Below are 26108 nucleotides of genomic sequence, written 5' to 3'. Positions count from 1 at the left end.
TCGCTGATTTGCTGAGTGTATAATTACCCTATAAATAATGTCCATTTTTTATTTCGCTATAATTGAGGAAACAAATATCTTTTTAACGAAGAACTTCAATCGATGGGGAAGATAATATAGTGAAACCTTTATAAACGAGTTTATCGAATAACCTAATGCATAACAAAATATGCTCTTAATAAGTAATATTTAGTTTACAATTTTATATTCATAAGTAGCTACATGTTGATAATAAAATAAGTTTCTGTAATGATCTATACATGTATTACAATTCGTAAATATGTGTAAATAATTTGGAATCAATTTTGTATTACTTAAATTCTTAGCTCTAATTTTCTTAACACTTCATTTCTATTATTTTAATGTATATTTCTAAAAGTATAGTAAACTATATATACCTCATTATGAACTCATAATTTTTTAATAATACAGTTGAGAGTTAGTTATATCTTTTCACGTACCCAGTGTAGAAAATTCGATTTATACGAGACTAGTTTAAAAGAATGTTACAAGTTGGATGCAATTTTCTGGCTCGTAACTGCTTCTCCTACTACCACGTTCTCTCACTTATTTTTTCATTTTCCCCTGCTATCAACTGTTCTACTTATCTGCATGTCCTTACCATCTATTCTTCTCTCTCCTCTATGTTTCATTAAAAACGATAAAAAATGAGTTAGTTCCATCTAACCGTACATTCACTAAGACACTAAATAAAACAGATTCCATTAAAACTTATTGATAAGCTTTAAAAAATGAGACCATCCATAAACCGAAATTAAAATAATTTTCATGATATTCAGGAAGAAGAAATTCTCACGTAAAAATGATGCACAAGTTAGCAGTGTCGAAAAGTTCCATCGAACCGCACAATCACCGGTAGAAAATTAGATCTCGGAAACGTTTCGGTTGTTAGGAGATTACTTACCGTAGTCACGACAGGCAAACGTAGTTACGCAGCTAATACGATTAATTTGCGCTCTATCCATGAGGAGATCGGTCAATCAGAGCCTCTAAACATTAGTCGATGCGCGCAGAACGAGAATAGCCCATGATTCCGGTGAAGGGAGGCCGTGCCTAATGAATATTGATCTCCAAAGGTGGAAACTCGCCGCGTTAGAAGAAACTAGATCAGGTTAGAGAAATTTTCGTCCCTGGCGACTGTGATAGGTCAGACTCATCGGCCGCCGCGTAAGTAAGATAAATGATCCCCTAATGTCTATATTCCGCAACGGCTGCAGATGAGCCGATAGAAACACCTCGGCTTCCTTCGAATTACTTTGTCGGGATTGCGATCCATATTCGGCGTGTAATCGCTTTAAATTATTGAACTCGATGGGATAAATGACAGGAGATGACGCGTAGATTAATATTGCTTACGTCTATCTGCGTGGATCTATTTTAACGAAATGTACATATGATTTATGTGGAATAAATGTATAAGTGTTCTATGTGAACTACGTTGGCTAAATCGATTAACTACATTTTAAAAATTTTTTAAAATATATATAGAATTTTGATTATATCATTTTTTACATTACATAAAATTCATAATTTATTTCCCAAGAAAATGCTACAGCTTCTAAATACATGGTGTAGGCACAGATATTATATTGCCATAAAAACCCAATGAAATATACGAATAAAGGAGGTGAACGATTCTTTTCAATCTAAATTGTAAATTTTATATAACTTCATTGTTAAATCAATTTTGAATACCGTGGAGAATATTTTCACATCTATTTCTGCAATTTTCAAAGAACGTGGAAAAATAAGCAAATATATATTAATGCTGATGGAATGTCTTGGCTATGTAAAAAAGTGGTATGACACTTTTATCAAAGTATTTCGTCATTCTTTGATGTTATAAAACCCAGAGTTTTTCGGATGCCAAAGTTCCTTTGTAAATAGTACACAGAGGGAAATGACAATACCTGACAATATCTAAAGCCGAAGAGATCGAGCCATGGTTCGATACTTTATCAACGTAACAGAGATGACCAGTTCGGAAAACATAGCCGCACGAAATGAAATATTACAGAACAAAGATCAGATTCAGACACTGAAACGCCGCTACACCGGTAAATCTTGCTTGACATTGGGCTCGAAACTTGTACATTGATCGACAACTTTTATAACGAAATCAAGTTAACAAACCACGGCTTTACGATACAGGCATTAACTGAAAAAATAAGTTTAAAAGAAAATGGTTTCCGATTTCATATAAAATAATGAAGATAACTTTCAGTTAATACGTAGAACTAGGTATAACAGTAATAAAACTAGTCTTTAAATCATGAATATTGAAAATTTTATTAAAGATCTTTTTTTATCAGCTGTGTCAATGTCTCAGGAACATGTATTTCTTCTTATGTTCGTTAAATTTGATGTTAAAATAAACATAGTAATAAATAATTTGTTAAGACCGCGACGCTTAGTCGCGTGTTTCATTTATGTGAATTCCTCTCATAGAAAACTGTCCATATAAGTGCCTCTATCATCATGAAAGTGAGAACGATGATTTCACCAGTGGGAATATCCATGATATCATCTGTGTAGGATGATTTCATAGTAAATCATTCTACATCCTCTGGTTAACGATGTAGATTTACCATGAAATCATTTTACATCCTCTAAGTTAATAATGTAGAAACATGTTTGCGAAGTATTTAATAATAATTTAAACGGACAAATCAAATTATTTTATTTATCGGAGAATCGTAAAGTCATAATTCTGCAATGTTATTTTTATATACGAATATTTTTATGTAAATACATGAATTAAATATTAAATATCAAGCATATCAAGCACAAATATCATATTTATTGAATTATTAATCCCTCGTCCTGATTTCCTTCACAACTGTGCTAAAACCATTTTACCATTAATAGTTTATTAAAAAAAGAAATAAATTCAATATCGATAACAGAGAATTAATTAACAATTAATTAATAATTCTATATACTGATAATATAGAAGCAATGTTTAATTTATTAAAACAATATTAAATAACATTATATCAGTCAAATTCAGTTTAAAACTTTCTTCGCGAATCCGACACGATATTGTGGGACAAAGGGTTAATGTAATAACGAAAACTAATGCACAAATGAAAAAATTCGAAGAATTTTTCGACACACCGTGCACAGCTATTTTTATGTAATTCGTGGACTGGGAAAAGTACTTCGCTCTTTTTCCACCTACAAAGTTCCACGGGACTAATAGGTTACACTGCTATTCTCGAGGCTCAGATTTTTCTCAATCGAGAGAGCTCCCGATTTTTCAGCGGAATGTATGAGAAGCCATTTCTGTTGTCGATCGATTCAACCGTAAAATGCCAAGCCCGAGGCAGCTAATGAGACTCGTTTTTTCCCGTTTCGAGTTCACGGGACCGAGCAAACCGTCGTCGACGGTGTGAGTTTCGTCGAATCGTTTGCTTCGACGAGGCGCGAATGAAGAACAACCGATGCCCCGGATAAAGACGCGTCAACCTGCTCGTATCCATATGAGAATACGTGAAACACGAGCTGGTTTTGTGACCAAATTTTTCTAAACACAATATATTTTTATAATAATGAATTAATATAATATGTTATAGGGTAACGGTACCTAATATGAAACACCACATTTCGGAAAATTCCCCCACCTTTTCTTGTCAACAAGGGTAGTTTCAGAGCATTTCCTATCGTTTCATACATTTTGTCCTCTTATACATTTACAGAATTTTGGCGATTAAGATCACCACATGTTCGAAACTCCGACAACAGCAAATATATAGTCTAATTTTATTTTTAGTGAACAATTTCTCGTGATAAAAATAAGTTTTGTGTACAAATTATTTAGGGGTTCTATATTAGGAACCACTTTTTTAGGTCACTGTTTTCGACTGTATTTACATTTTTATCGTGGTACGGAGGCATTTACATTTTTGCATTGTTATCGAGCGATATATGAATATTTATTAATTTCCTTGTGTTTTGACGCAGGTTCCATTGAAACATATGCATATCTGTCGTTTCAGCAAGCTTTTCAAATTCAGGGGTTCCATATTAGCTGCCATTATCCTACATGTTAACGATTTGTACATCGAATTTATGTAACGAAATGATAACGCAAAAATACAATATTAAACACTTGCTATCCGACATACAACATGTTCGCGACCGGTGTTTGTTTCGGTAGCAAGATTCGCAGTGACAATATATTATTAGATAATATATCTCGGTTTACAAATCCATAAAAATTGTTGTCCTCGAATGTTTCAATTCTTTGCAATCGAGTCGGCTAACAATGCTTTACGAAAAGGGATCCGAAGTTAGCGAATAACTGCGCTATTTCGTAACATTTTCGTTTAGAAAAAATATAAAGCAGGTTACAATATTACACCGAAAATAAATCACAAGTTCTCCCTTAATATTTATTGACAGAAAAGTTTCGCTATATTTAGAACCTTCACCTCTTGACCTACATATCGTGTCAGACTCGTGACGAAAATTTTAAACTGAATTTACGAACTCTATGTTTTATTTATCCTTTTTAAATGTAAACTAAATATTGCTTTTCTATTATGAACCGTTCAGCTTTGGAGTAAACGTAGACGTAGAATAAGCATATCAATTTCTTCTGTTCCTAATAAATTATTAACGATGAACTAGTCGTGTCAATCATAGTATCGCCTTTTTTTCGCAATTATTATCTTCGACGCATTGAATATACGAAATGATTTTGAAAATAAATAGTTTCATTTAAATACTATAATAAACGTCCGAAGAAGCTGAAAATAATCTATTATTACAATTTTTATATGGGTCACATATCAGTCGTATTAAATTGACACTCGTATGTCGCTGGAGATGACAATTTCTTATACTCTATTTGTGGTACTTCAAAAAGTACCACGCTTTAAAAGATTATACAAATAAAATTTAATAATAATAATAAATAAAATAAATATAGAACGTTGAATTTTACCGCTGTAAATTACTTCACATTTCCCTAAAAATAAATACAAGTTTACACCCAACAATATTAAAAATGAATCGAGTGTTTCCAAAGGTTAACACATTTTTAAATGGTACGTTGTATTTCTTGTTAAACACTCCTAAAGAATATAACTGCCCAAGATATTCTCGTGATCCGATTTACATGGTCCATCGAATGATTCGCAATTAAAAACCGCTAATTCCGTTTCGCTTCCGGGTGACCGACATTCACCGAACAACTCCATCTGTCAGCGATCCACGACGCTTTACGAAGCGTCCGCGGCCATTTTAACAAGTATAAAAATATAACGAATACGCTCGTCCGCCTTTTCAGAACCGAAAGAATAACTGTACCGCTAAACTCGGGATCTGCTATCGCTCCAATGAATGCGAACGGTACTACGAACACAGTGCCGAAACCGGAAACGGCGGAAAAAGGTGGAGGAGAGAGAGAGAGTCAATTATGCGGACAAGTGGTCACCGGGCCTTAACGATCGGCCACGGTAATCGCAGATTTCTGGCGTGCGGTAATCGCGCGAGCGAAATCACATAAAATCCACGCGTCGCCGCGACCGAATGAACCCGTTCACCACCGGCGACACACATTTTGCATTTTCCTTTACACTGCCACGGACACCTTAAACATTTTATCGAGTCATCCCATAAATAATGTATTTCCTTTAGCCTTTGTAAATGTTAAGATAACGATGAAATATTTTAAATTAAACAAAGTTTCGCTTGTCCGAGTTCCTTCGGATGGAAGGAATGTTAAAGAACCACGTTATTTATGGGATGACTCAATATATACCACTTATTTTGTAGCAAGGATAAACAGAAATAGTTATTTGTTATTTTGTAATTATTATCGTCTAGTTATTTACGTTATCAAGCATTTTTATTCAACATCGGTTATCTTACACGTTGCAACTGTTTTCAAGTAATTTGGCTTCGGTTATCTGTAACCACCATAGCAGTCAACGTATTAATACTCGCAATGTAACAAATTTCTTCGCATTTCTCACAAATTATTGATAATAAGTTCCAACCCTTAGTCTCAAAAGTAAATCAAACCACATGAGATTAAAATATATAAATCATTTTCACGTATACTTTAATCGAGATTCGTAACGTACGTTGTAATACCCGGAGAACGAACAAGATTTTCCGATTTCAATTATATTTTCGCAAAGACAGTACGTGGAATGCAATAAAATATTATAACCATGAAGCTCTCTGGCTGCCGAGACAGATGCTGGTAGCGGGCGAATTAACTGGCACGTAGACTATGTGCACAGGCTGCGGAGATGGCCAAGCTTGCTTGTCGGGGAGATCAACGCTGTTCAAAATCGGTTGCAGAGATAACCGAAGGGGATCGTGCGACACTGTGTCCTCCGCTTATTACGATATTTCTCGTCCCGTAATAGTTGAACGGTATTCCGAATATTACATGTTTCACTTTACGGTCGGTGGCGCGGCTCCTCAGGCCGGGATCAACGCCGTAGCAAAATATCGTTTCGCCCGAGAGCAGGATCGGCAGCCTGTTATTTTTAAGTGTACCGGCACGTTTCGACCCTTCGACGGGAATTATTTTGCACTCGCGGGCACGAGCATTGAAGTGACTCGCGACACGTTGTACGTTGGATCATCCCATGAATAATGCGGTTCTTTGTGTTTCTTTTATTTGATAAAATAAAGATGGACAAATCTGTTTTTAATCTAATACAAATTCTTGTGAATCGTCTATAAATCGTCTGTCTATGCATTGTGATTACTTTAGAAAAAGTTTTTTTATTTGAGTTCATTTTAACCTGTTAACCGTGCAATTCAGTTTGAAAAATTGCCCGTTTTATAAAAAATGAAGTGTACACTCGTTAAACGCAGGACGAATGAAATGAAAAACCGAAGCAAAATGAGGAAGAATTGTATGTTTATTTAGAAAAGTTATATTAGTTACTTATTACTTAGTAATACTTGTTACACAGTGATTTATTGTATAATATACCAGTTGTATGAATAAGAAGACAAGATTAACGGAATAGATATATCTTAATTACAATGAATTTAGACGGATAATTCGTGTGAAAAACTTAAGCACATTCTGGACACTGTTGGAATCATTTAGGTTCGTCTGCATATCAGATTTAATGTTACAGTTGTTTCTTTCAGAAGAGAAATAGGTGAAAATCGGCACAAATTTTCAAAATAAATCACACGCAATTTATTACCCCTAATTATTCTTCCAGAAACTAACAGTTTTTCGAAAAGTTCCATTTTTATGAGTTTATCTTTATTTTTAGAAACAAAAGAAATACAAAAGCCGCATTATTTATGGGATGATCCGATACATTGTCCAACAAATTCGCGCGGTTTCTTTAGGAAGACGGATCTTCTATTTTCTTTCGTGCGTTTCCATTATTCAAACTCCGCCGGCATTCCCGGAGTAATGCCCGGTGAGTGACGAAAATTGAAAACGGGAAAGAAACTTGTTTATTACAGAAGATTAATGTAAAACGATAACGACGGGCACGCCGAAAAACGCGTCATCATTTTTGGGTTTCTGTTTTCGCGTAAACTCGATGAGATACGAGTCCGTATTTCTACGTTGGAAAGAACATGGCTCCGATTGTCACTCGAATATACGACCGTAGTGTTTGTTTGAATGTGACAAAAAATAGCATTCTTATTTATTATATTTCTATTATTATTAGTGTATTTCATTATTATATTTCTGATTGTTATTTAATAGTAACCCTTTGCACTAGACAGTTTTTCGCTAGAAACATACAATATTCCTCGACGAGATATAGACGACGTTCTTTCGATCTAATTAACGATAAAACAGACACAAATTAAGAAAGTTATTTTATTTTAATATTCCACATATCGACGCATTATAGAAAGCTTAATATTATGTATAAGGCTTTATAATTTGCTGCGTGAGATTAAGTGGTAGTCACCTCTCGAGTGCAAGAGGATAATATTTAATACAATAACATTTGAATGTAATTAATTAAGAGTAATTAAATCCGAACTCTGAGAGTTCGATAGCGTTTGAATAAATCCATTTTAAAATTAATCGTACACTTATGCATCATCGTAGAAGATATTAATAATTTATCATGGAATATTAATTTCATTAAATGCTCTGTGTACTGCAGATATCGAATTACACTTTTATCATTCTATTGGAACGTGTTTATTAACCAATTAACTGTATTTGACGAGTATACACATCACCTTAAAACTCGAAATGATGCTATATAATTCTCTGAACGATGAATTATTTATTTTTTCACATAAACGTGTAATTCTTTCTCGTTTTGCTTTGATTTTTCATTGAAACATATTTATCCTGCGTTTAACGAGTACACATTTCGTTATTTGATTTTATTACGCACGAAATGAGCGATTTTTAAAACTGAATTCCACAGTTAAGAGGTTAGGAACGTATAATAAGGGAGAATGTTATAAAATACATATGAATCATTCTCTAGAGCAATAAACTATCTCTGTTTTACTGCGGTAGATACTTTATTGTTCATGATAAAGAGGCAAGAGCCACATCCAGCATAATTGACTGTTGCCACAGCCAGGCCAAAACGACCCAGTTCCGGTGGGCGTCGGTTAAATATCGAGAGTACTTCCTATAAAATGGCCACCCCGTACAGTTGGCTAACCGAAGATTCGAGACTTTTCTGGTCGGACATCCTAAACTTTCTACAATCGAAGATTTCACGTGCAAGTCGGTACATCACTATTCAACTTGTCACTCTTTATTTTCCACGATATTTACGATAACAAAATTTAATTGAACTCTGCTGTAAATAACTTTTCTACACATCTGTAAACGGCAGAAATAAAAGCGTTGAATATATCATTTAACACGTCCCATTCCGAATATTAAAAATAACGTTTTCACCAATTACAATATTTTCTGTCATATCCGGCAGAGATCGTTATCTAGTCTCGTCGCTTTGAATATTTTTGCGGGAAAGCGAAATGTATACCGATTTTCACAGATTTTCAGCTGCGACTTTCCCATTCTGAATCCTTTCAATGAAATTCGATGCAATCTTCGTACGTGGAAAAACGTAACAGGCACAAAAAAAAAACAAAAAAAAGCGGCAACCGTCATAATGGAAAACACGGTTTTCGTAGGCAGATCAATATTTCAAAAGCAAACATAACACCTCTCTATCGTTTTATCCTTTTTGCATTGTGAATTATACGTTTTACGATGCCACTGTTATTGAAATAAATTAAAAATCCCAGCGTATATTCTTTTTGTATTATGCATTTTCATTGTATCGTTTCTCTCAAATTATCACGCAATTATACGAGTAATAATAATTAGCAATAACATTTAATTCTAAAAGAATATTTAGTTTAATATCCTGGTTTCCATGGAAAGACTACCATAACGAATATTTTGAATGAGAAATATAGGCTTAACAATCACGTAAAAGTAAGCTTCACCTTATTATGTATTCATGAATATATAAAATGCATATCACTTCTTATACGCAAATAACAAACTTTATCGTCCGCTCAAAATGATTCAGTTTCACTGTTAGATATTCTGCTATTCGTTACTCTATCTTTATAAGGACTAAAGAAGAGGCTTTTCAAAGATACGTTGTTTTGGAAAACGTAAAACGTAAACTTAGCCTTAACGATAGAATTATCAGATGAACCGAAATGAGCCGTTTCTACAATTATTGAAATCACACGAATGCTCTCCAAAGAAATTACTAAATAAATTGATTTATACATATCGAAATTTTGGTAATAAATCATTTAGGGTATGGATGAACTACAGAAAGTACTACCAAAAGAATTGCATAGAGCAGTTCCAGAAATAATCCAGTATTTGTACGAAAGTTTTGGTAATCCAACACGTATAGACTATGGTACAGGCCATGAAATGGCATTTCTGATGTTTCTGTGTTGCATGTTTAAAATTGGAGCATTTAAGCAAGATGACAAAGTTGCTGTAGTTGTAAAAATATTTAACAGATATCTTCGTCGTAACACAAAATCCTTCATCTTCATGACAAGTACACTCGTCGAAAACAGCTAAACGATTCAATCGACGGATACCGTGAATCCAGCCAGAGAAATTTCTCATAATCTACTAGCGCAGTCTCGTTGGTAAAAAAGATTAGCAAAGCCGCGAAGCATATTAGCGCGCGAAAGTAAAATGGAAGCTATGTACGTAGGTAGACATTTTCCGGCGGCACGATATTGCTCGTTGCAGCTCCGGCGCGGCGGTACATGGCCGCGCAACACTCCACTCGGCGTGCTGGAAAATGTTACAACACCACGTGCTAATTATACCGTAACGACCAACACGCTGCATCTCTTGTACGAGTCGATAATACAAGCGTGTTTTGTCTTCGCGCGATTAAAGAGACCGACCGACCGGCCGGCCGGTGCGGCGTGGCGCAGTTTCCGGGCGCAGCTCGCGGACGACAAACGGTTCCGAACGTCGAATGGGAAAGGTGTTGTAAGTGACGAAAACGGAACTTTTTCTCCGGCGGATCGGAACTTTCTTTCGGGAGCGACGCGACGGTTGTCGCGCGAAGTGATTAAAGTTTCTGTTTGAATTGACTCGAGCGTTCCCCCGGTAACTACTTTTAATTAAACGAGTGACGGACGAGACCGAAGGAGAGAAAGAATAGTTTCCCACCCTGCGACCATTACAGATTGATCGCATTTAAATGCAACACCGATGGCCGCTACTTACTTCTAGACACTTGTCAAACAAATAGTGATTAAAGGACTTGAGAAGAACCACATTGGTGCCTTTAAAAGCTGCTTGTCGCGGAGAATCGTCGAATCTAAAGGGATTAAAGATTTTGTGTTAGGAAACGTTTCTTTAGGAACGAGTTCATATTTTACTGGGAATTTATGTGTTTTTTGTGAATGCATTTAAATGGCTCGTGTATTTGATATAGTATTTAAGTGGAACTATTTATTTTTAAAGGCATTAAACTTTCAAAAATCAAGTTAATTGAATTGTTATAAAAATATTATGATATTGTAAATATGAATTTGTAGTTTATAATCATAAAATTCGCCGCTAACAATAAACTTTTATAAAACTTCGATCAAAAAGACTGAGTGACAGTATACCGTGATATCTCATATAATTTACACATCTATCGCGTTAACAACGCTTAAAATTTGCGCAGGAACATCTCCGCGAGTTACGCTACATCGCTAAGCCTCGCGGAACAAACAGTTAAATTTATTTCGTCATTTTCAACGTGCACAATAATTCGCATTATAAATTGTGCGGCGTTTCTTCGGTGCAAACGTAAATTTATATGTGTATGTCATTACTATGCGAGCCCGGGTACATGAAATATATCAAGTAGACGATTAATGGGGCCATTTTAATGTCGCTAAAAGCACCAATTTGTATCCAGAATTAGAATGCATTTACAAAGGAAACGCATTGCAACGTTATTTACCCCATCCTGTGTAACACAATGTATCTTGACATCCCATTATGGTATTCGTTCGTAACAGATCGCAAATCGTCCTTACTAATCTAATCTTGATAAACAAGCGCTCTATTAACGCTAGAACAAGCGATCAACGTGATTAATATGTAATTCTTGTAAAAATTGTGACAATAGAGTTTTTTCGGTTTCTTCGTACATTAATCGAAGTGAGGCTATTTATTTTTAAAATCATTCATTGGTGAGGTAGTTCTAGCGTTAAAATAACAATTTTTTAATATGGCAATGAAAGAGATAATAGTATAGAATAAAAATTATATGAAAACATAGTCCAGTAAAAATACATTTATCGCAATAAGTTTTATATTCAATTTCCCTACACCTCTGAATTCTGAAAAAAATAATACTCGTTTTACACGTGTAAAAAATTATGTTTTGCTTCATAAATATGCCGAAACGATTGCTCGTTCAGCAAATACTTTAACGCGAGATCAAGATATACGCACAGGAAACATGAATATGCATAAATAATCAAGATTAATCATTCGTAATTGTAAAACACCGGCTCGCGATGCAAATATTATTATCATTTCGCTTCGATAAATTAGCGGCGGTGACTGCAAGTTGAAACGGGAAAAAAGCTGCAAATCTGGCTAACGGGATCTTAACGATAGAAACACGTTAATTTTAAGGCATGAGTTATGCTTTTGTCATCTCACACGAGCAACATTTATCTTGGCAACCACACGTCTCATGAATTGAAGTAACAAGGCCCTTATCACTTGCTCAGCTCCGACAAATCATGCTCTTATCAAACGTACACCGTGGACGCACTGTGGATGTGACTTAACTCTGTGACCATTCTGTTATATAAACTATATATTTTATTAGGCGTTCACACTTCAGTTTACGAAATCTCTACAAACATCTGATATACGTGTAGATAATACGCACAGAAACGAGTTTATTTTAATTTACATTCTACGTACAACGTTTCGCGCAATTGCGGAGAAAAGTGTAAATTACTAAAGCTGCCACGATTTTGAAAAATGTAAAGGTAAAAATAAACGATTTCCGATCTGAAAATATAATGTTTCAAGAATATTTCTTTTGTATTGAGTTGCAATTAGAATGTTTCAAAAGTGTGCTTTAATTATAGTAGATAATTAACTGAAGCAGTGGAAAGGGTCTATAGAGACTCAATTGGAAAAGAATATTTATTCTTAATTATATTTCTTATTATAAAAATAGAAAATTAATTGCATATCAACGAAAGTGTTATCATATATGTATCACACGTTATATTAATATGTAAGATAATTACATTAATATTATATTAATATGTAAAATAATTTTTCGTATTGTACACATAGAACAGTAATTTTTCATATTAAAGATTCGGCATGCCACTGTTCGTTAATAATAATGTAAGTAAAAAATATTAACTCTAGAAGTCAACTCACTTTTCACCATTTGTTGGCATAATTTGACTGCAGGAATGCATTTTTGAATGTTTCGCACAAATTATACGTTTTGATTACTTTTCATTGATTTTTTATCGTCACGCACATTTGAATAACGATGCCTCTAAAGAAAATACTTAAGCAATTCCGTATATGGTAGCATAAATGGCGGGACAGCCAATGTATTAAATCGTAAAATGACTCAGAAAAAATTGATTTTGTGTACCAATGTTAATAAAAACACGTGTAAAATTATTCCGAGAGGCCAATAACGGTGAATAAAAAGTAAACGAATAGTTGTTACGTCATTGGAATCGCTCGAAGTGATATGTACATTTGCATAACGGACGCTATAAATTTCTGAAGTACTCTTATGACGTAAGAATCTTATTTTACTTATTCGTTTAACTGATTGACGACAGGGAACATAATAACTATATTTGCACGATCCTATTCAATATATAAATTTTTCTTTGTTTCGCAATTATTGATATTTTAAAAGCATTGAACATTCAACACGTTTCTGAAAATATAGTTTCACTTGAATACTATAGTAAACCTCTGAACAAACCGAAAATAATCTATTGTTACAATTTTCATGGAGATTACATATCGATTGTATTAAATGCTCGGTAGTTCTAGTGTTAATGAAACATTAATATTGCGATTAGTGATATTAATAATGAATAGTATTTAATATTATTTGTAAGATTGTAAGATTAGCATTTAATTAATCTAAAAACATGTCACAAGAACTTTTGTTCTAGAGAACTCAGAAATAGGAGTCCGGACGATTATTCCGAGCCACACGCATCGAAGTATAACAAAGTCTAATCAAAGTATCAACAAAAAATAAAGAAAATTTAAATCTGAGATTCTATCGTCACAGAAACAGTACAAATAAATACTTTAAATTAATTTTGAGAAGGAGAAAGGAACAGTTTATTTTGTCCTATTAATGATTTCGAGATGCTGAAGATAAACTAAAAATTATGCTTCCGTTACGACTCATTTTGTTTTGGAGTGCTGTGTAGAATATTTTAATTATATACGACACTAACTCTTTCAACGACACAGAATACTCGTCTGACCAATTATGAGACACTGTACGTCTGATTTTCTACTGTGGAACTTTAACCGCTTAGGATTAAGTCGCAAGGTCAGTTTAGATAATAGTGAGGTAAATTCGCGAATGTTTTTCGTTTATTTATATACTTCCTTATCGTGTAGCCAATTCAAGCGACGCGAAGTGTTACTTCACGCTTCATATCTGAAGATAAAGTTCGATGAATTGTTTCCAGAGAAGCCTGTAGTTGTAAAAATAATGAAACTTACGATTAAGTACGGTTATATTTCTTCCTTATTTAGAAATATGTTTCTATGTGTAAATTTCAATTGTAACTTATTTTTCTAAACAAGGAAGAGAATAAATTGTATTTAATCTTTCATTATTTTTGTAAATAGTTGTAACTATTATTCTATTAACAATGTACTTTCAGTATCGCCTATTTTTCATCGAAATCCTAACATCTTTATTAGTGCGACTCCATCATCGCGTGAATCTTTTAAAATTTGATGACCCATTCGTAACTTGGGAATTTCTCATTGATTGCACGTTGAAACGAATACGGTACAAGCAAATTCTTATTTTCTACAAGAGAAAGGGATACTACGAGCAATGCACAAAATCATTGACATTCTTAATTTATCACGTCATTCGAGAATAATAGAAAGGAACTTTCTACTGGTATTTATATTTCGAATGAATCATTTTAATTCTATCTCAATGCATTTAATACGAGTATTTCGTGATTGTTAACTTTTTACTGGTCTATCCGTAGCTGTTCGCATAATTAACAATTTCTGCCGCGATATTTAATGAATTGTACACCAGCGGCGCGTATGTAAAATTCCCCGCACGATATACATTATTGAGTACGATAATAGAATTTGTAAACGAGATCATGTATTGTGTGATAAGCGTGCGACTTCCAGAATTGCAATGAAGTGATAAGATCGCGTTGCTTGTACGTCGCGTGCATTTTTCAATTCACAACGCAAAACGATAAATTTACCGGCACTATTATCTGTCAAATTATTCTATAGTATTTTCGATCTTCGTTAGAATAATCGCTGCAAAAGGAGAGCATTTAAGGTAATTTTATTTTAAAGATAATATACTTCCTCTGTGTATCGTAGTTATTTGAACTGGTGTGCTTTTTGCAACATTATCGAAGTAGGGTTATAAATATTCACAAATATTATTATGTATATGATTATTACATATATAATTTCTATTATTATACATTTTACATATGTACATACTATATACTTATAACATAATTATTATATAACTAAATAAATCTTTATATAACCAATAATTCTTTAAACAAGAATGGTATTAAATAAGATTGAATTAAATATTACAATATAAATATAATAATCTAATTTAATATAAGTATCTAACACAATTATCTGTAAATTTAGAATTCTTCTAAGCTACATTCTCATTTCATTTCATTTTCCATGTTCCCTATATCTTTTTATATTGTGTCAAATTTTATTTATCTTAATCGAACAATTTAACGTATATTGTATATGAAAGAATAATACGAAAGTTAATTGCACAAAAATGGTCGTTAAATGTATACAATTTATATGACACGATATTGGACATTTCTCCGATATAACTATACAGTATGTATTCTCACGTGATAAATAAATATACACGCACATTTTATGATACCTTTATATCCTGAATATTTCATTAATAACGTCATCAATTATCAACACGCTATAAACTGCGTATTAAGCTTGCCTTTCAATTCGAATGAAAATTGTGTCCGTTCAATATAGTGATTCGCCGTGTTTCTCGTCGAATCGAAAATAAAACGGCTGTGTTAACAGTACATCTGTACCTGTTGAATAATTCAATCCCATAGCGTAAAGAAGGAATATCTATCCTTTCGATTGCTGCAGCGTTGTATAACGTAAGTAATTGAATCGACGGGATCGGAAACAACGCGAGTCAATTTCTTCCTTTAAATCGAGACCTTGATAGACTCGCGTTACAAACACCTAAACAATTATTTACTCGTGTTCTTGAAAAATAAAAGATTACTCGCGCAATTTTTTAATCTACCAAACTTCTACCGCCTCTTCATGAATTATTAACTGTACATACCACGTTCATTACGTATAAATTACAGATTTCATATATTTCTGTAGTCAACCCCATAAAACTCAATACGAAAGAATACTGAAAGCTTAAGGAACTAAAATTTCAATTTGATTGCATTTACTAAAAATCACTCCACAGAAATCTGAATAGAAATTATTTTGTCACTGATTAATCAATTAACTGTAGAATTTAGTTTCATAAGTCTATTGTGGTGTACGATAAAATCCACCAATGAAGAGTACACACATTGAACGCAGAACAAATACACCTATATATATTAAAATAAGAAAGGAGAGTGAAATGAAAGAAAATTTCATGTTTATTTGAAAGAATAAATAATTCATTGTTGAAGGAATGAGTATTATTTTGAATTGACTAATTAATAAGTCCGTTATTAACTCCAAATAAAACAGAATGAACGTTCACGGCAGTCGCTCGGCAATCGTGTCCAATAAAAACTCCATAAAATATCTAATCTGACGAGCGCGTAAGAGCGATGCGAAAAATTCCGCGATTGCATTAAGGAAAACCGATAATCGTAACGTACTCAGCGATCGCCTGTGCACCAATCAAATATTATCGCAATAAAAACCTCCGTTATCTCCAGTTCTCGCGACGCGACTTTGCGGAAACCGAAAAATACCGGAGCCGGCGAACATTCGGCGAGCGAAGCGTCGCGCGCTGGGCCGACGTCCTCGAACGCTTGTCATTTCACTGAAAAATAATGTTCTCTTTCTTTCGGGGTTATACATCTTTATGAACTCCAAATAACTTTGAATAATTGTTTACCAAAAATAAAAGTAGACCGTATATTTGCTGCTGCTGGAGTTTCGAATATGCGGTGACCTTAATCGCTAAAATAAAATGCACGGAGGACAAAATGTATAAAATAATGGAAAGTGCTCTTGAGCCTCCGGAGTCTCGTTGCCGAATGCCTGACCATTTCTCGCGAACTCTACTTGTTGACGAAAAAAAAAGGGACATCTTCGACGATTTCCGGAAATTCTCGATTACCAATTTTCCCATTTACAGACGAAATTAGTGGATTTGTTATTGTTTCTTGAAATGCGATTTGCTTCTTGATGAATGGACTAAGCGCGTAAGTATTTTTTAAGTGATCGTACCCCTAGCGGAACAACCCCTAGATAAAAAACTTCCCGACACGTGTTAAACGACTTTGCGAGAAGCCATAGTCTGTTCTCCTGAAAGTAATAAACATAAAGTCACGAGCACAATGAAACAGTCCCTGTCGATACAGGGATGCACATAAAAAAAAGGCTTTAGACAGGCTGCGATGTCCTCGTAATGTATTATTAGACTTTGATGTATTTTAGAACTTTTGCCAATGGAATCCATTAACCCTTTCGTCCCTGAATGTGCATTTCCTCCCCTAAATCAAAGAAAGGGTCAAGAACAGCTGCTTTCAAGTGAAATTGAAGCTCTTCTATAAAAGAAATAAGATTTTCCTTTATCTTTAACCCCTTGCCCTATGACTCATTTCTAAACTGCGACCGATACGTCGTCGGATGTACGAGATATCAGAAAGGTAGTATAGCGATCGCTACGATGAATCATGACTTTTAAGTTTCTGCTTTGCGAAGAAAATTGACTGCATAAGAATTTCGACGAGTGTTTACTCGGGAGTTGTGTCAATGTGACAAATTGGGGCTCAACGAAGGGTTAACACGGTAAGCGCCATGTCAGTCATTGGTGACTGACGCTTCTGAATGACTAAAAAACAATCAAACAAAATTAATAAGGCAACTAAGTTGATAATAGCGTAACACAAACGTCGCAACGCCGAACAATTCATAAGTACTCCTGCTTTTCTTCGCTACAAAGACAAACTCTATGGGAAAACGCTTAAGATTTGGCGCTTGACGCGTTAAAGAATATTTCGAAAACCGCCGTCGCTTCGATACGGTTCGAATCTGTAACGTGGCTGGCGTTCGCCGATTTCAGGCCACCGTGCAAGGTGCATCGCGCGCGCGACCAACAGACGATGCAGTTTTATCGCGTTCCGCCGCGTGCGTATCGCTTCGGGTATCAGACACGTTGCGTGTACGTGCGGGATCTCGCGGTATCTAGATGCGCGGCGTTATCAGTTGGGCGCGGTGTCCGATCTGAACGTAGTTCGAAGCCGATCGACGAGAAGAGCCTCCGTCGGCCGAGAAGCGAACCCCGAAGGAACGGGAGAAAGAACAAAAGAGGATCGAAGGATCGCGTGGGAATGAGATGACGATAACGGCCGAGGAGATCGGTGGAAGACCGGAAACGAAGGGAAGACAATAGAGTGCCGAATCCCCGCGCGAAGTCACCGGTCTTTTGTCTCCGCGTTGCGCCCGTCTCCGTAAAAGTGCGAGTGCCGCTGCGAAATCGTCGGAATCGCGAACGTGGTGCCGCGACACGTCGGGGAATCAGTTTCGAGCGTCTAACGATCGTGCCGATCCACCATAAGGAAGTGATCGAACGTTATCGCTGAGACGACCCCTCCGAGAGACTGGTGCCATTTAGGTAAATGCGCGTGTTACGAGTAGACCGCGGATATTTATGTGAATTTAACACTAAAACTACCGGACGGTTGAATCGGCCCAGTTCAGAATTCTTATTTCGTAAGTATTTGAATTCAGGCGTTTCTGCGAAAGATTTGTAATTAAATTTGTGGGTTTGTACAAACACAAGACAGAAACCCTTCGAACCTCGAGAAACGTATTGTTCTGAGTTTTATGAAAAAGTGGAAATAAGTCGCTCGATTGCTTGGTAGTTTTATTGTTAAGCTTTCAGGGATATAAATATTGGGTCTTATAATATGGAATATTGGATTATTTGAAGAAAAAGTTTGGTTCTTTGATTGATTGAGGATTTTGATAACCAACGTGCAATCGTTTGGTTCTTCTCAGTTTTGGGAATGCGTAGTGAACATGGAAATATAATTTTGATCTGTTAATTATATGTAGTTAAGATGATTGGTAATTTTAATATATTCGATCGTGTGAACGATCAATTTGAGACTGGTAATCTGGTATTCCATATTGTGTGACGTAATAGAAAAATAGAATTACGATTGAAAATAGTTTTGTTTAAGAAGTATCTTAAACTTTTCTCAGATACACTTTCTAATTACATCATCCATTCGTTTACTTCTTCCGTGCTTCGCAATTAATGTTACACGTGTAAGTCTATTATCGCAGGACAGTGCGTAATAATTACAACGCAAATTGCTCACACTTGTACCTTTATCCCTGACAAAGTGTTTGCAAACAATACTATCGCATTTGCTGGGAACTGATAAAATATTCATAAAGTGTAACGGAATTTCTAGAATTCCTCCTGCAATATTATAGCTATACGTGCCAGATCTCTATCTACCGTTTGTTTTGATACACTTGACCAACAAAATCGAATTTTCAACTTTTCATGAATAAAGCGATTACTTGTAATTCTAAAAAACGCATACCTTCAACTTTACATTAAATCCATTACATTCGCTTTCTAAATTATTATCACATTTTAATAATATCTTGATTTGTTCAAATAAATATGATTTCTAATCGCCGTTCGCTTATATTTAAAATCTGAAGAAATTGGTTGGAAAAGTAACACGATTTTCAATCCATATAATGTTCTCATTAAAAGAAATCGAACTGGAAAATGCTGTATCGAAAACACAACGTGCCTTTATCGTACTTATCGCGCTCGACGTGTATTCAGGAAAGTATCGAATGCTAATGAATATACGAGAGCGTTTTTACATTCAGTCTTTCCGCGCGATCCCGCGCCTTTCCCTCTTTTACATAGTTGAGCTAGGCTTTTTAATCGTTCGTGAAACACGATTGAAATAACCGATTCCGCGAAACACGAATTTAGCTGCGATTCAATCTCTCTACGTACATTTGTTCCAGTAGAATTTCTTTGTGTCAATATTGCCTACAAGGAAACAGATATGAAAGTGTCGAACACGTGCGCAAATAGTAAAACCAAGCCAGAATATTAAACAACCGGCGAACGTGAAATATTGCAAACTGGTATTAATGTTTTTTTTTCGCTATTTACGTGATAGTACGGTTCGTCACCCAACCTGGAAAACAAGCATAACAACGCAGAATGTCTCTCTGTGTCTGTGTATCGGCGTAGTTAAAATTCCAGGTTGTTACCATGATTTTACCAGGATATTTAGAAAACCCGTAACTTTTTATAAAATTCGAAATTTTTATTTTAATAGTCGCCGTCCGTCGATGTTGTCAGTCGACGTATTCCATCGCGTTCACAGTGGGTATATGTAAACGCTAATTTATAGATATTGAAACGTTTGTCGAACACAAAATGCTCTCGTAAAAAATATTTATATTTGTCGAAGATTTCGAGTAAATATTGTTTAACGGCCATGAATCTGTACAGACTGTATTTGCGCTGCCATGAAGCACCGCCGAGTTAAATGTTCAGTGGAGAAAGTGCGGTTTTTTCATTAAACGAAGTATTTCATCCCTATAGAGCGTCGCGGTGTTTACAGACGAGAACGTGCACACATGTTTTAATTAACGTAACTGTTATTTAAGTCGCGCCTTATCTTCGCGCAACTGAACTATGAAAACATCTAGGAAAAAGATGATTACCGCATCGATTATACATGCAACAAAGTGTATTAACTTAATGACCACAATTACGGTTCCATACACGGAAACGCGCGTGGCAATAGGAATTTCATTCTACGAGAAACAAAAAGAAATTCATTATGCAGAACGGTCGGGCGGTTTATTTCTCCCCCCCCCCCCCCCCCTCTCTATGTCTTTCCGTCTCTTTCGTTTTTTTCTATTTCCCCGGTGTAAAACGCTCTGCGAGGATCCGATAAATTTGAAACTACTGGCGCGGCAGGAATTCCGTCTAAATGGAAAGACAAAAAAGAGTTATGACGAACGTATGACCCAGTTGAAACAATTTATCAGTCCTACAAAGCGTGTGCCGCGTTCTAGAAAAGGATAAATAACAGATAACGGCAGATAAGCTGCAGGCCAATTTATCACTACCGTCAACAATTTTGCAAGGTGCAACGTGTAAATGGATCTTTATGCGGATGCGTCGAACGAACATAACCATGGAATTTCGATGATCGAAAAATTCCGATTTCTCTTGAACCTCGCTGGTCTGCGAGAGATTTTGACCCCTTGACACTTTCTTCGTTACTGAGCCCACTAGTAAATTTTAGTTAAATTTGTATGAAACGCTAAGAAACGTTCCATGTATCCGGAGATCGTATAAATATTGAGAATAACAAAGAACGTTGATTTTTGGTGAATTAATCTGGTAATTTTCACCATGGGTTTCTCTCGTCATTAGAGCAAGGGGTTAATGAAAGTGTGAGACAGTTTTTTTTGCCATTCTTCGTTCTCCAAAGTGAAATTTGATTATTCATGTTCTGAATTGCGTCATGTTTATTTTTTACTGCTGGTCTCGCTCTGGATACTTTAGGATAATTATTTGCAATATATATTTATACGAAGTATAAATGGTTTTTTAGAATTTATGTGGAATAAATGAATACGGTGGGTGAAGAATATTTCATGAAAAAGATGGAATGATCAGCAACATTTATTTTTTACCTATGACGCATAACGTCGTCATGAAACTATGTAGTATCGTACGAGATAAAATTGACCCACATGTGATTCTATCGATACTTGACGTTTTAATATCGAATACTTATAAGAAACAGATCTTTAATTAATTTCTGTGCGTTACCTGTCACGTGTACCATTTTCCGCACACACTGAAAGTCACACGCTCAGTCTTGACGATAATTAATATTTTATCAATACGAAACAAAATATACAGTAAAACGATTTGTACTGTCCCGTATCGAAAATGTTTTTAATCTATTTTTAGTACAATAAATTGTTCTTAATTAGGAATTATTTTTAATAACGGGTATATCGTATCGATAATTGATTTTTTATCGTTCAACAGCATTCACACGTTTCATTTATATCCAATCTTTGAGCCAGACATCGTTTACGACGTGATACTTGCACCGAGCAGTTCTTCGATTGATCGGTAATATTAAATAAATCAGTAACACTTAAACTAACAACGTACACCAATATTGGTGTAAATAAAAACAAAATAGACGCTAAAACAATCGAATTCGATCGCGTGTTGCATTAGCCAACCGACTAGACCAGCAATTGTTGATCTCTCCCTCATCCAGTGGTGACATTCGAGAACCACGTGACCGCGGGATTCAACACGCACGCGCAGATTCACGAGCGGGCGATTTACTGGCAATCTCGCACGTGCGTTCAAATGACTCTAGTCGCGTTCCAGTAGTTTCCAGTATCTAGTAAGGATTTACAGTGTTGTCGTACATAGCGACTGTCAATAGCAAGAAATCTTCGAAGAAACGCGGCCGGGAACGACGGAAAGCGGTGAGTAATCGCGCCAATATCGCGAGTTGATCGAAGCGCTGCAATTGAGGCTACAACACCAGTCGCGAACGTCCCACGTGCGGTGAGAATATCTGTTTTACATACGTACGTGACACTATTCGAGGAACGTATCGTCTCATAACGCGTATCGCGTGAACATCATTGTGGAATCGAAGACACCTTCGACAGAAATCGATTTACCAATTAATAAATACGACTGACAGAAGTGCTGTTCGGTAGACTGTCGTTTTTTTTTCTTTTTGCTATAGTCAATGGTATACCAGTTTTATCGATAAAATTTTCATTCTCGCGATTCGTCGCGTCGGTCGCCGCAAACAACTTGGATCTAGTTGCAATTTCCTGTTTTCCGGTAAATATTTATATCATTTTATCTCGTCACTGTTTTAAATATAGTGTCGCGCTGATGACGATAGCGGCGTGCACGTATAACCGTTCACGTTGCTTTTCCTTCGAGAATAATTATTTTCTTGATTATGCATGGTGTGAGGCAGTCGATATTATTAGATGTGTCTTCAGCTATTTGTCTCTTTGTTCTGAAGTATTTGTGTACTGTGTTGAATTTCAAGGTCGACCTTGCCGGTGTGCTTGTGTAATCTTTTCTGCTCTACCTATACACGTACCAAAATATCTTGCCCTTGTACAAAAACTGCTTGGAAGTTCCAAATATTTCATATAATTCAAGTTGGGAGATTGATTTTTGCGTTGAGATATCTGTAGCTTGACCTCATTCTTTTTCCTGTGTATTCTGCTATAACATGTGCGTATTCGAACGTCTGTTTGAATAAGAATTAACGAATGTGAAATTCTTAATTTTCTGCAAAAATATTATTTTTTAATTTGTGATTAGGAATTTGATTTATATTAATTACGTTAATATACGAGAAATTAATTAATCTTTCTTGTGATCACTTTTTATTAATTTGTATTAATTGTATATATTTATAAACATATATATTTATGTATATTATATTTATGTATACACATTTATATATGTATATATATTTATAAACAACTTTTCTTATTAATCGTTTAAAACATCCTTTTAAATAAATCAATTTATTATTTTAATACAATTATTTTTTTGTACCAATTTATATAAAATAAATTCAACTTTTATAAATGTAAAAATATAGATAACCTAGATAATATTTATATACTATTTACAGATTATTAGTTATAAAAGATGGTGGCAACAACAGTAGTGGAAAATGTAAAACCTAGCAATCCTAGGAAATCTTGCGATGTAGGTATTGGTCCAGGCAATTATCAAATAGTTGGATGGGACATGGATACCACAGGCAAGAAAGTTATAGATGAAACATGCCAAATAGCTGGTTATACTCCTAGTTCCTCATATTCTCAATATGTAATGCCATTTAAGGACCTCAATCCCCCAGCTATGAAAAGGCACAACATGAAAGTTGCGACCATTGGAAAGTATCGGGTGCTTAAGGATATGAAAGCTAATAAAGTAACTATCAAACTGTAGTGTAACTAGAATATCCTTGTTTCTTATGTTCTATAACATTAAATTTATTATCTTTGCACAGATATTAAAAACCAAGAGTGAAGTATCAGCATTAACAGAATTTATAACTTGGTTGGAAAGTATCAAAGGCGATGCAACAGATGGTGTAATATTAGTTTATCACGAGCCACGTAAAGTTATTCCTGCCATGTTGCTTGAATCCTTAAAAAAATATAATCTTTTGGAAAGATTTAAACAAACTGTCAAAGGATTTGCAAATGGATTCAATGTTGCTCAAGCAAAGTGTACGAACACAGTTCGTGCCTATACACTTAGAGCATTATCCCGAACTTTATTTAATCAAGTAAGATGATTTTGTTTTATAGAATGTAAAACCAGAACATTATTATCCCTGTAGATAAACGTAACAAAGCTTTCTTCTATGTTTAAGGAAAAAGAACTAGATAATGCAAAAGATAGAGCATGTTTAGCGCTACAAATAGTACAACATTTAAGTTCAGTAGAATGTACTGCAACTGAAACAAATGGTAGCAGTGATAGTGAAAGTGCCATAAAGCAAACTGTAGAATTTATTAGAGAATTTGTTCAACCAATTGAAGCAGAGGAACAAGAATACGAAGGTATACAACATTTTATTAAGACTCAAAAATACAAATAAAAGGATGTAATCGTACAGATTTTACACATGTAACCTGTTGGCCTTGTTTCAGAACTAAAAATAGTGTTTGAACGTCAAAATACATTAAAACCTATTTTTGGAGTTTTGTTCACAAGGAATCGTCGTGAACGTCAACATGCCAGTCCTTTACGACGACTGCTCGCCGAAGCAGGAATCGAATATTCCGAATTACAGGTACATATAAAATCTAAAGAATATTTGTTTATTAAGCGAATAATGAATTCATTATTGGTAAAAATAACATACTAAAATCATGTTCTTTTTTTTACAGGAAGCTTGGGGTAATGGAAAAAAGGAGGGCTTAGAAAAATTAATTAAAGAAAAATTAACAACGGCTGAAGAGAAAAAGAAGGAAGATTTATTAATCGTCCTCGAAAGTCACTTTGATCCTGATAAAAAGCCAAGGTCAAGAGTCTCATTAGACGGGCCCGAAATAAAAACGAAGAATTCTAAAATCTGCGACGACCGAGAAAATAATAATAAATGTCAGTCTGGTACTGAAAGTCCCGATACCACCACGTTCAGTTCACCGCCCAAGTTGAAATCGGAACTCGAGGAGCGTGCATTTATACCGGAAGAGTGATCCGACCATTACTATTATTGCCTTTTATTTAATTATAAGATGAATATTGTTTTCAGTAACAGAGTTTAAAGTCATTCCGTTTATTTCTATGATAACGTTATTCGAGCGTGATAAATATGTGAGTGTTACTTGTTGCAGTATTGTATTTAAGTTTTATTTTCGTTATATCAAAGTATAAATGTATATCGTATTCGCACCGAATACAAAACGATTTATTTAAACGAAGAAAAGATATGTACAAATAACGCATATTAGTTATTTTTAGTTTGTGATATAAAGTAACATTCGTTTTGTTTAACGATTAATTTTATGCTCATCATTCTCTATTTAATCGGATTAACGAGTTGTAACGAGTGATGCTTAGGAACTGCTCGACGTATGAAATTCATTCAAACACTGACCAATTTTTCGTTTCTTAATTCTGAGATTAGCAAACAATGTTATTTTTTTTTTACTTCTAAATAGCGTGTTCGCCTACGAAGGACATAATTATATTAAAGAATATATTTTTGTACTATGAGATTTATTCAAGCGAATGATGCACTTGTTGCATTTACACGTTGAATTTTGTCGTACCGAATACCTAAATAAAGGACTTGGAAGCGTAACCTCGTCTCGAGTCACTTACCCGGATATTTCGACGTAATTGCAACTCCCAAAATTCTCTGATATAATTCGCGAACGATTAAATCCCGTGTTAAGTGACGTACAAATTTTTTCTGTTATGGGAAACAACGATAACTGGACGTATAAAGGAAAACAACAGAAGCTTTCAGCGGCGTGACTTGTCTAGGTAATAAAGCGCATCTGGAATGAGCGTAACCAT

General features: G+C 34.9%; 1 protein-coding gene and 1 long non-coding RNA gene across 8 annotated transcripts in view; one reads left to right on the top strand and one right to left on the bottom strand.

The window, feature by feature from the left end:
* LOC116429011 (uncharacterized) overlaps positions 1-26108 on the bottom strand; it is a 65890-nt gene that overhangs the window by 27717 nt on the left and 12065 nt on the right. The window lies entirely within an intron of this gene.
* On the top strand, positions 18191-25890 carry exu (maternal protein exuperantia). 6 transcript variants are annotated; one of them, XM_031981527.2, is made up of 7 exons: positions 22338-22510; positions 23098-23288; positions 23698-24002; positions 24082-24363; positions 24451-24640; positions 24731-24873; positions 24971-25890. In XM_031981527.2, the coding sequence occupies exons 3-7, from the start codon at positions 23715-23717 to the stop codon at positions 25280-25282; spliced, it is 1215 nt and encodes a 404-aa protein (XP_031837387.1). In that variant the 5' UTR covers positions 22338-22510; positions 23098-23288; positions 23698-23714; the 3' UTR covers positions 25283-25890. The 6 variants fall into 6 exon arrangements, with proteins under 6 accessions (XP_031837389.1, XP_031837391.1, XP_031837387.1 ...); XM_031981529.2 differs by lacking the exons at positions 22338-22510; positions 23098-23288 and adding an exon at positions 18191-18605; XM_031981531.2 differs by lacking the exons at positions 22338-22510; positions 23098-23288 and adding an exon at positions 18191-18703.

This window comes from Nomia melanderi, chromosome 14 (genome assembly GCF_051020985.1).
Source record: "Nomia melanderi isolate GNS246 chromosome 14, iyNomMela1, whole genome shotgun sequence".
Lineage (NCBI taxonomy): Eukaryota > Metazoa > Arthropoda > Insecta > Hymenoptera > Halictidae > Nomia > Nomia melanderi.
This window is presented reverse-complemented; position numbering and strand designations above follow the sequence as displayed.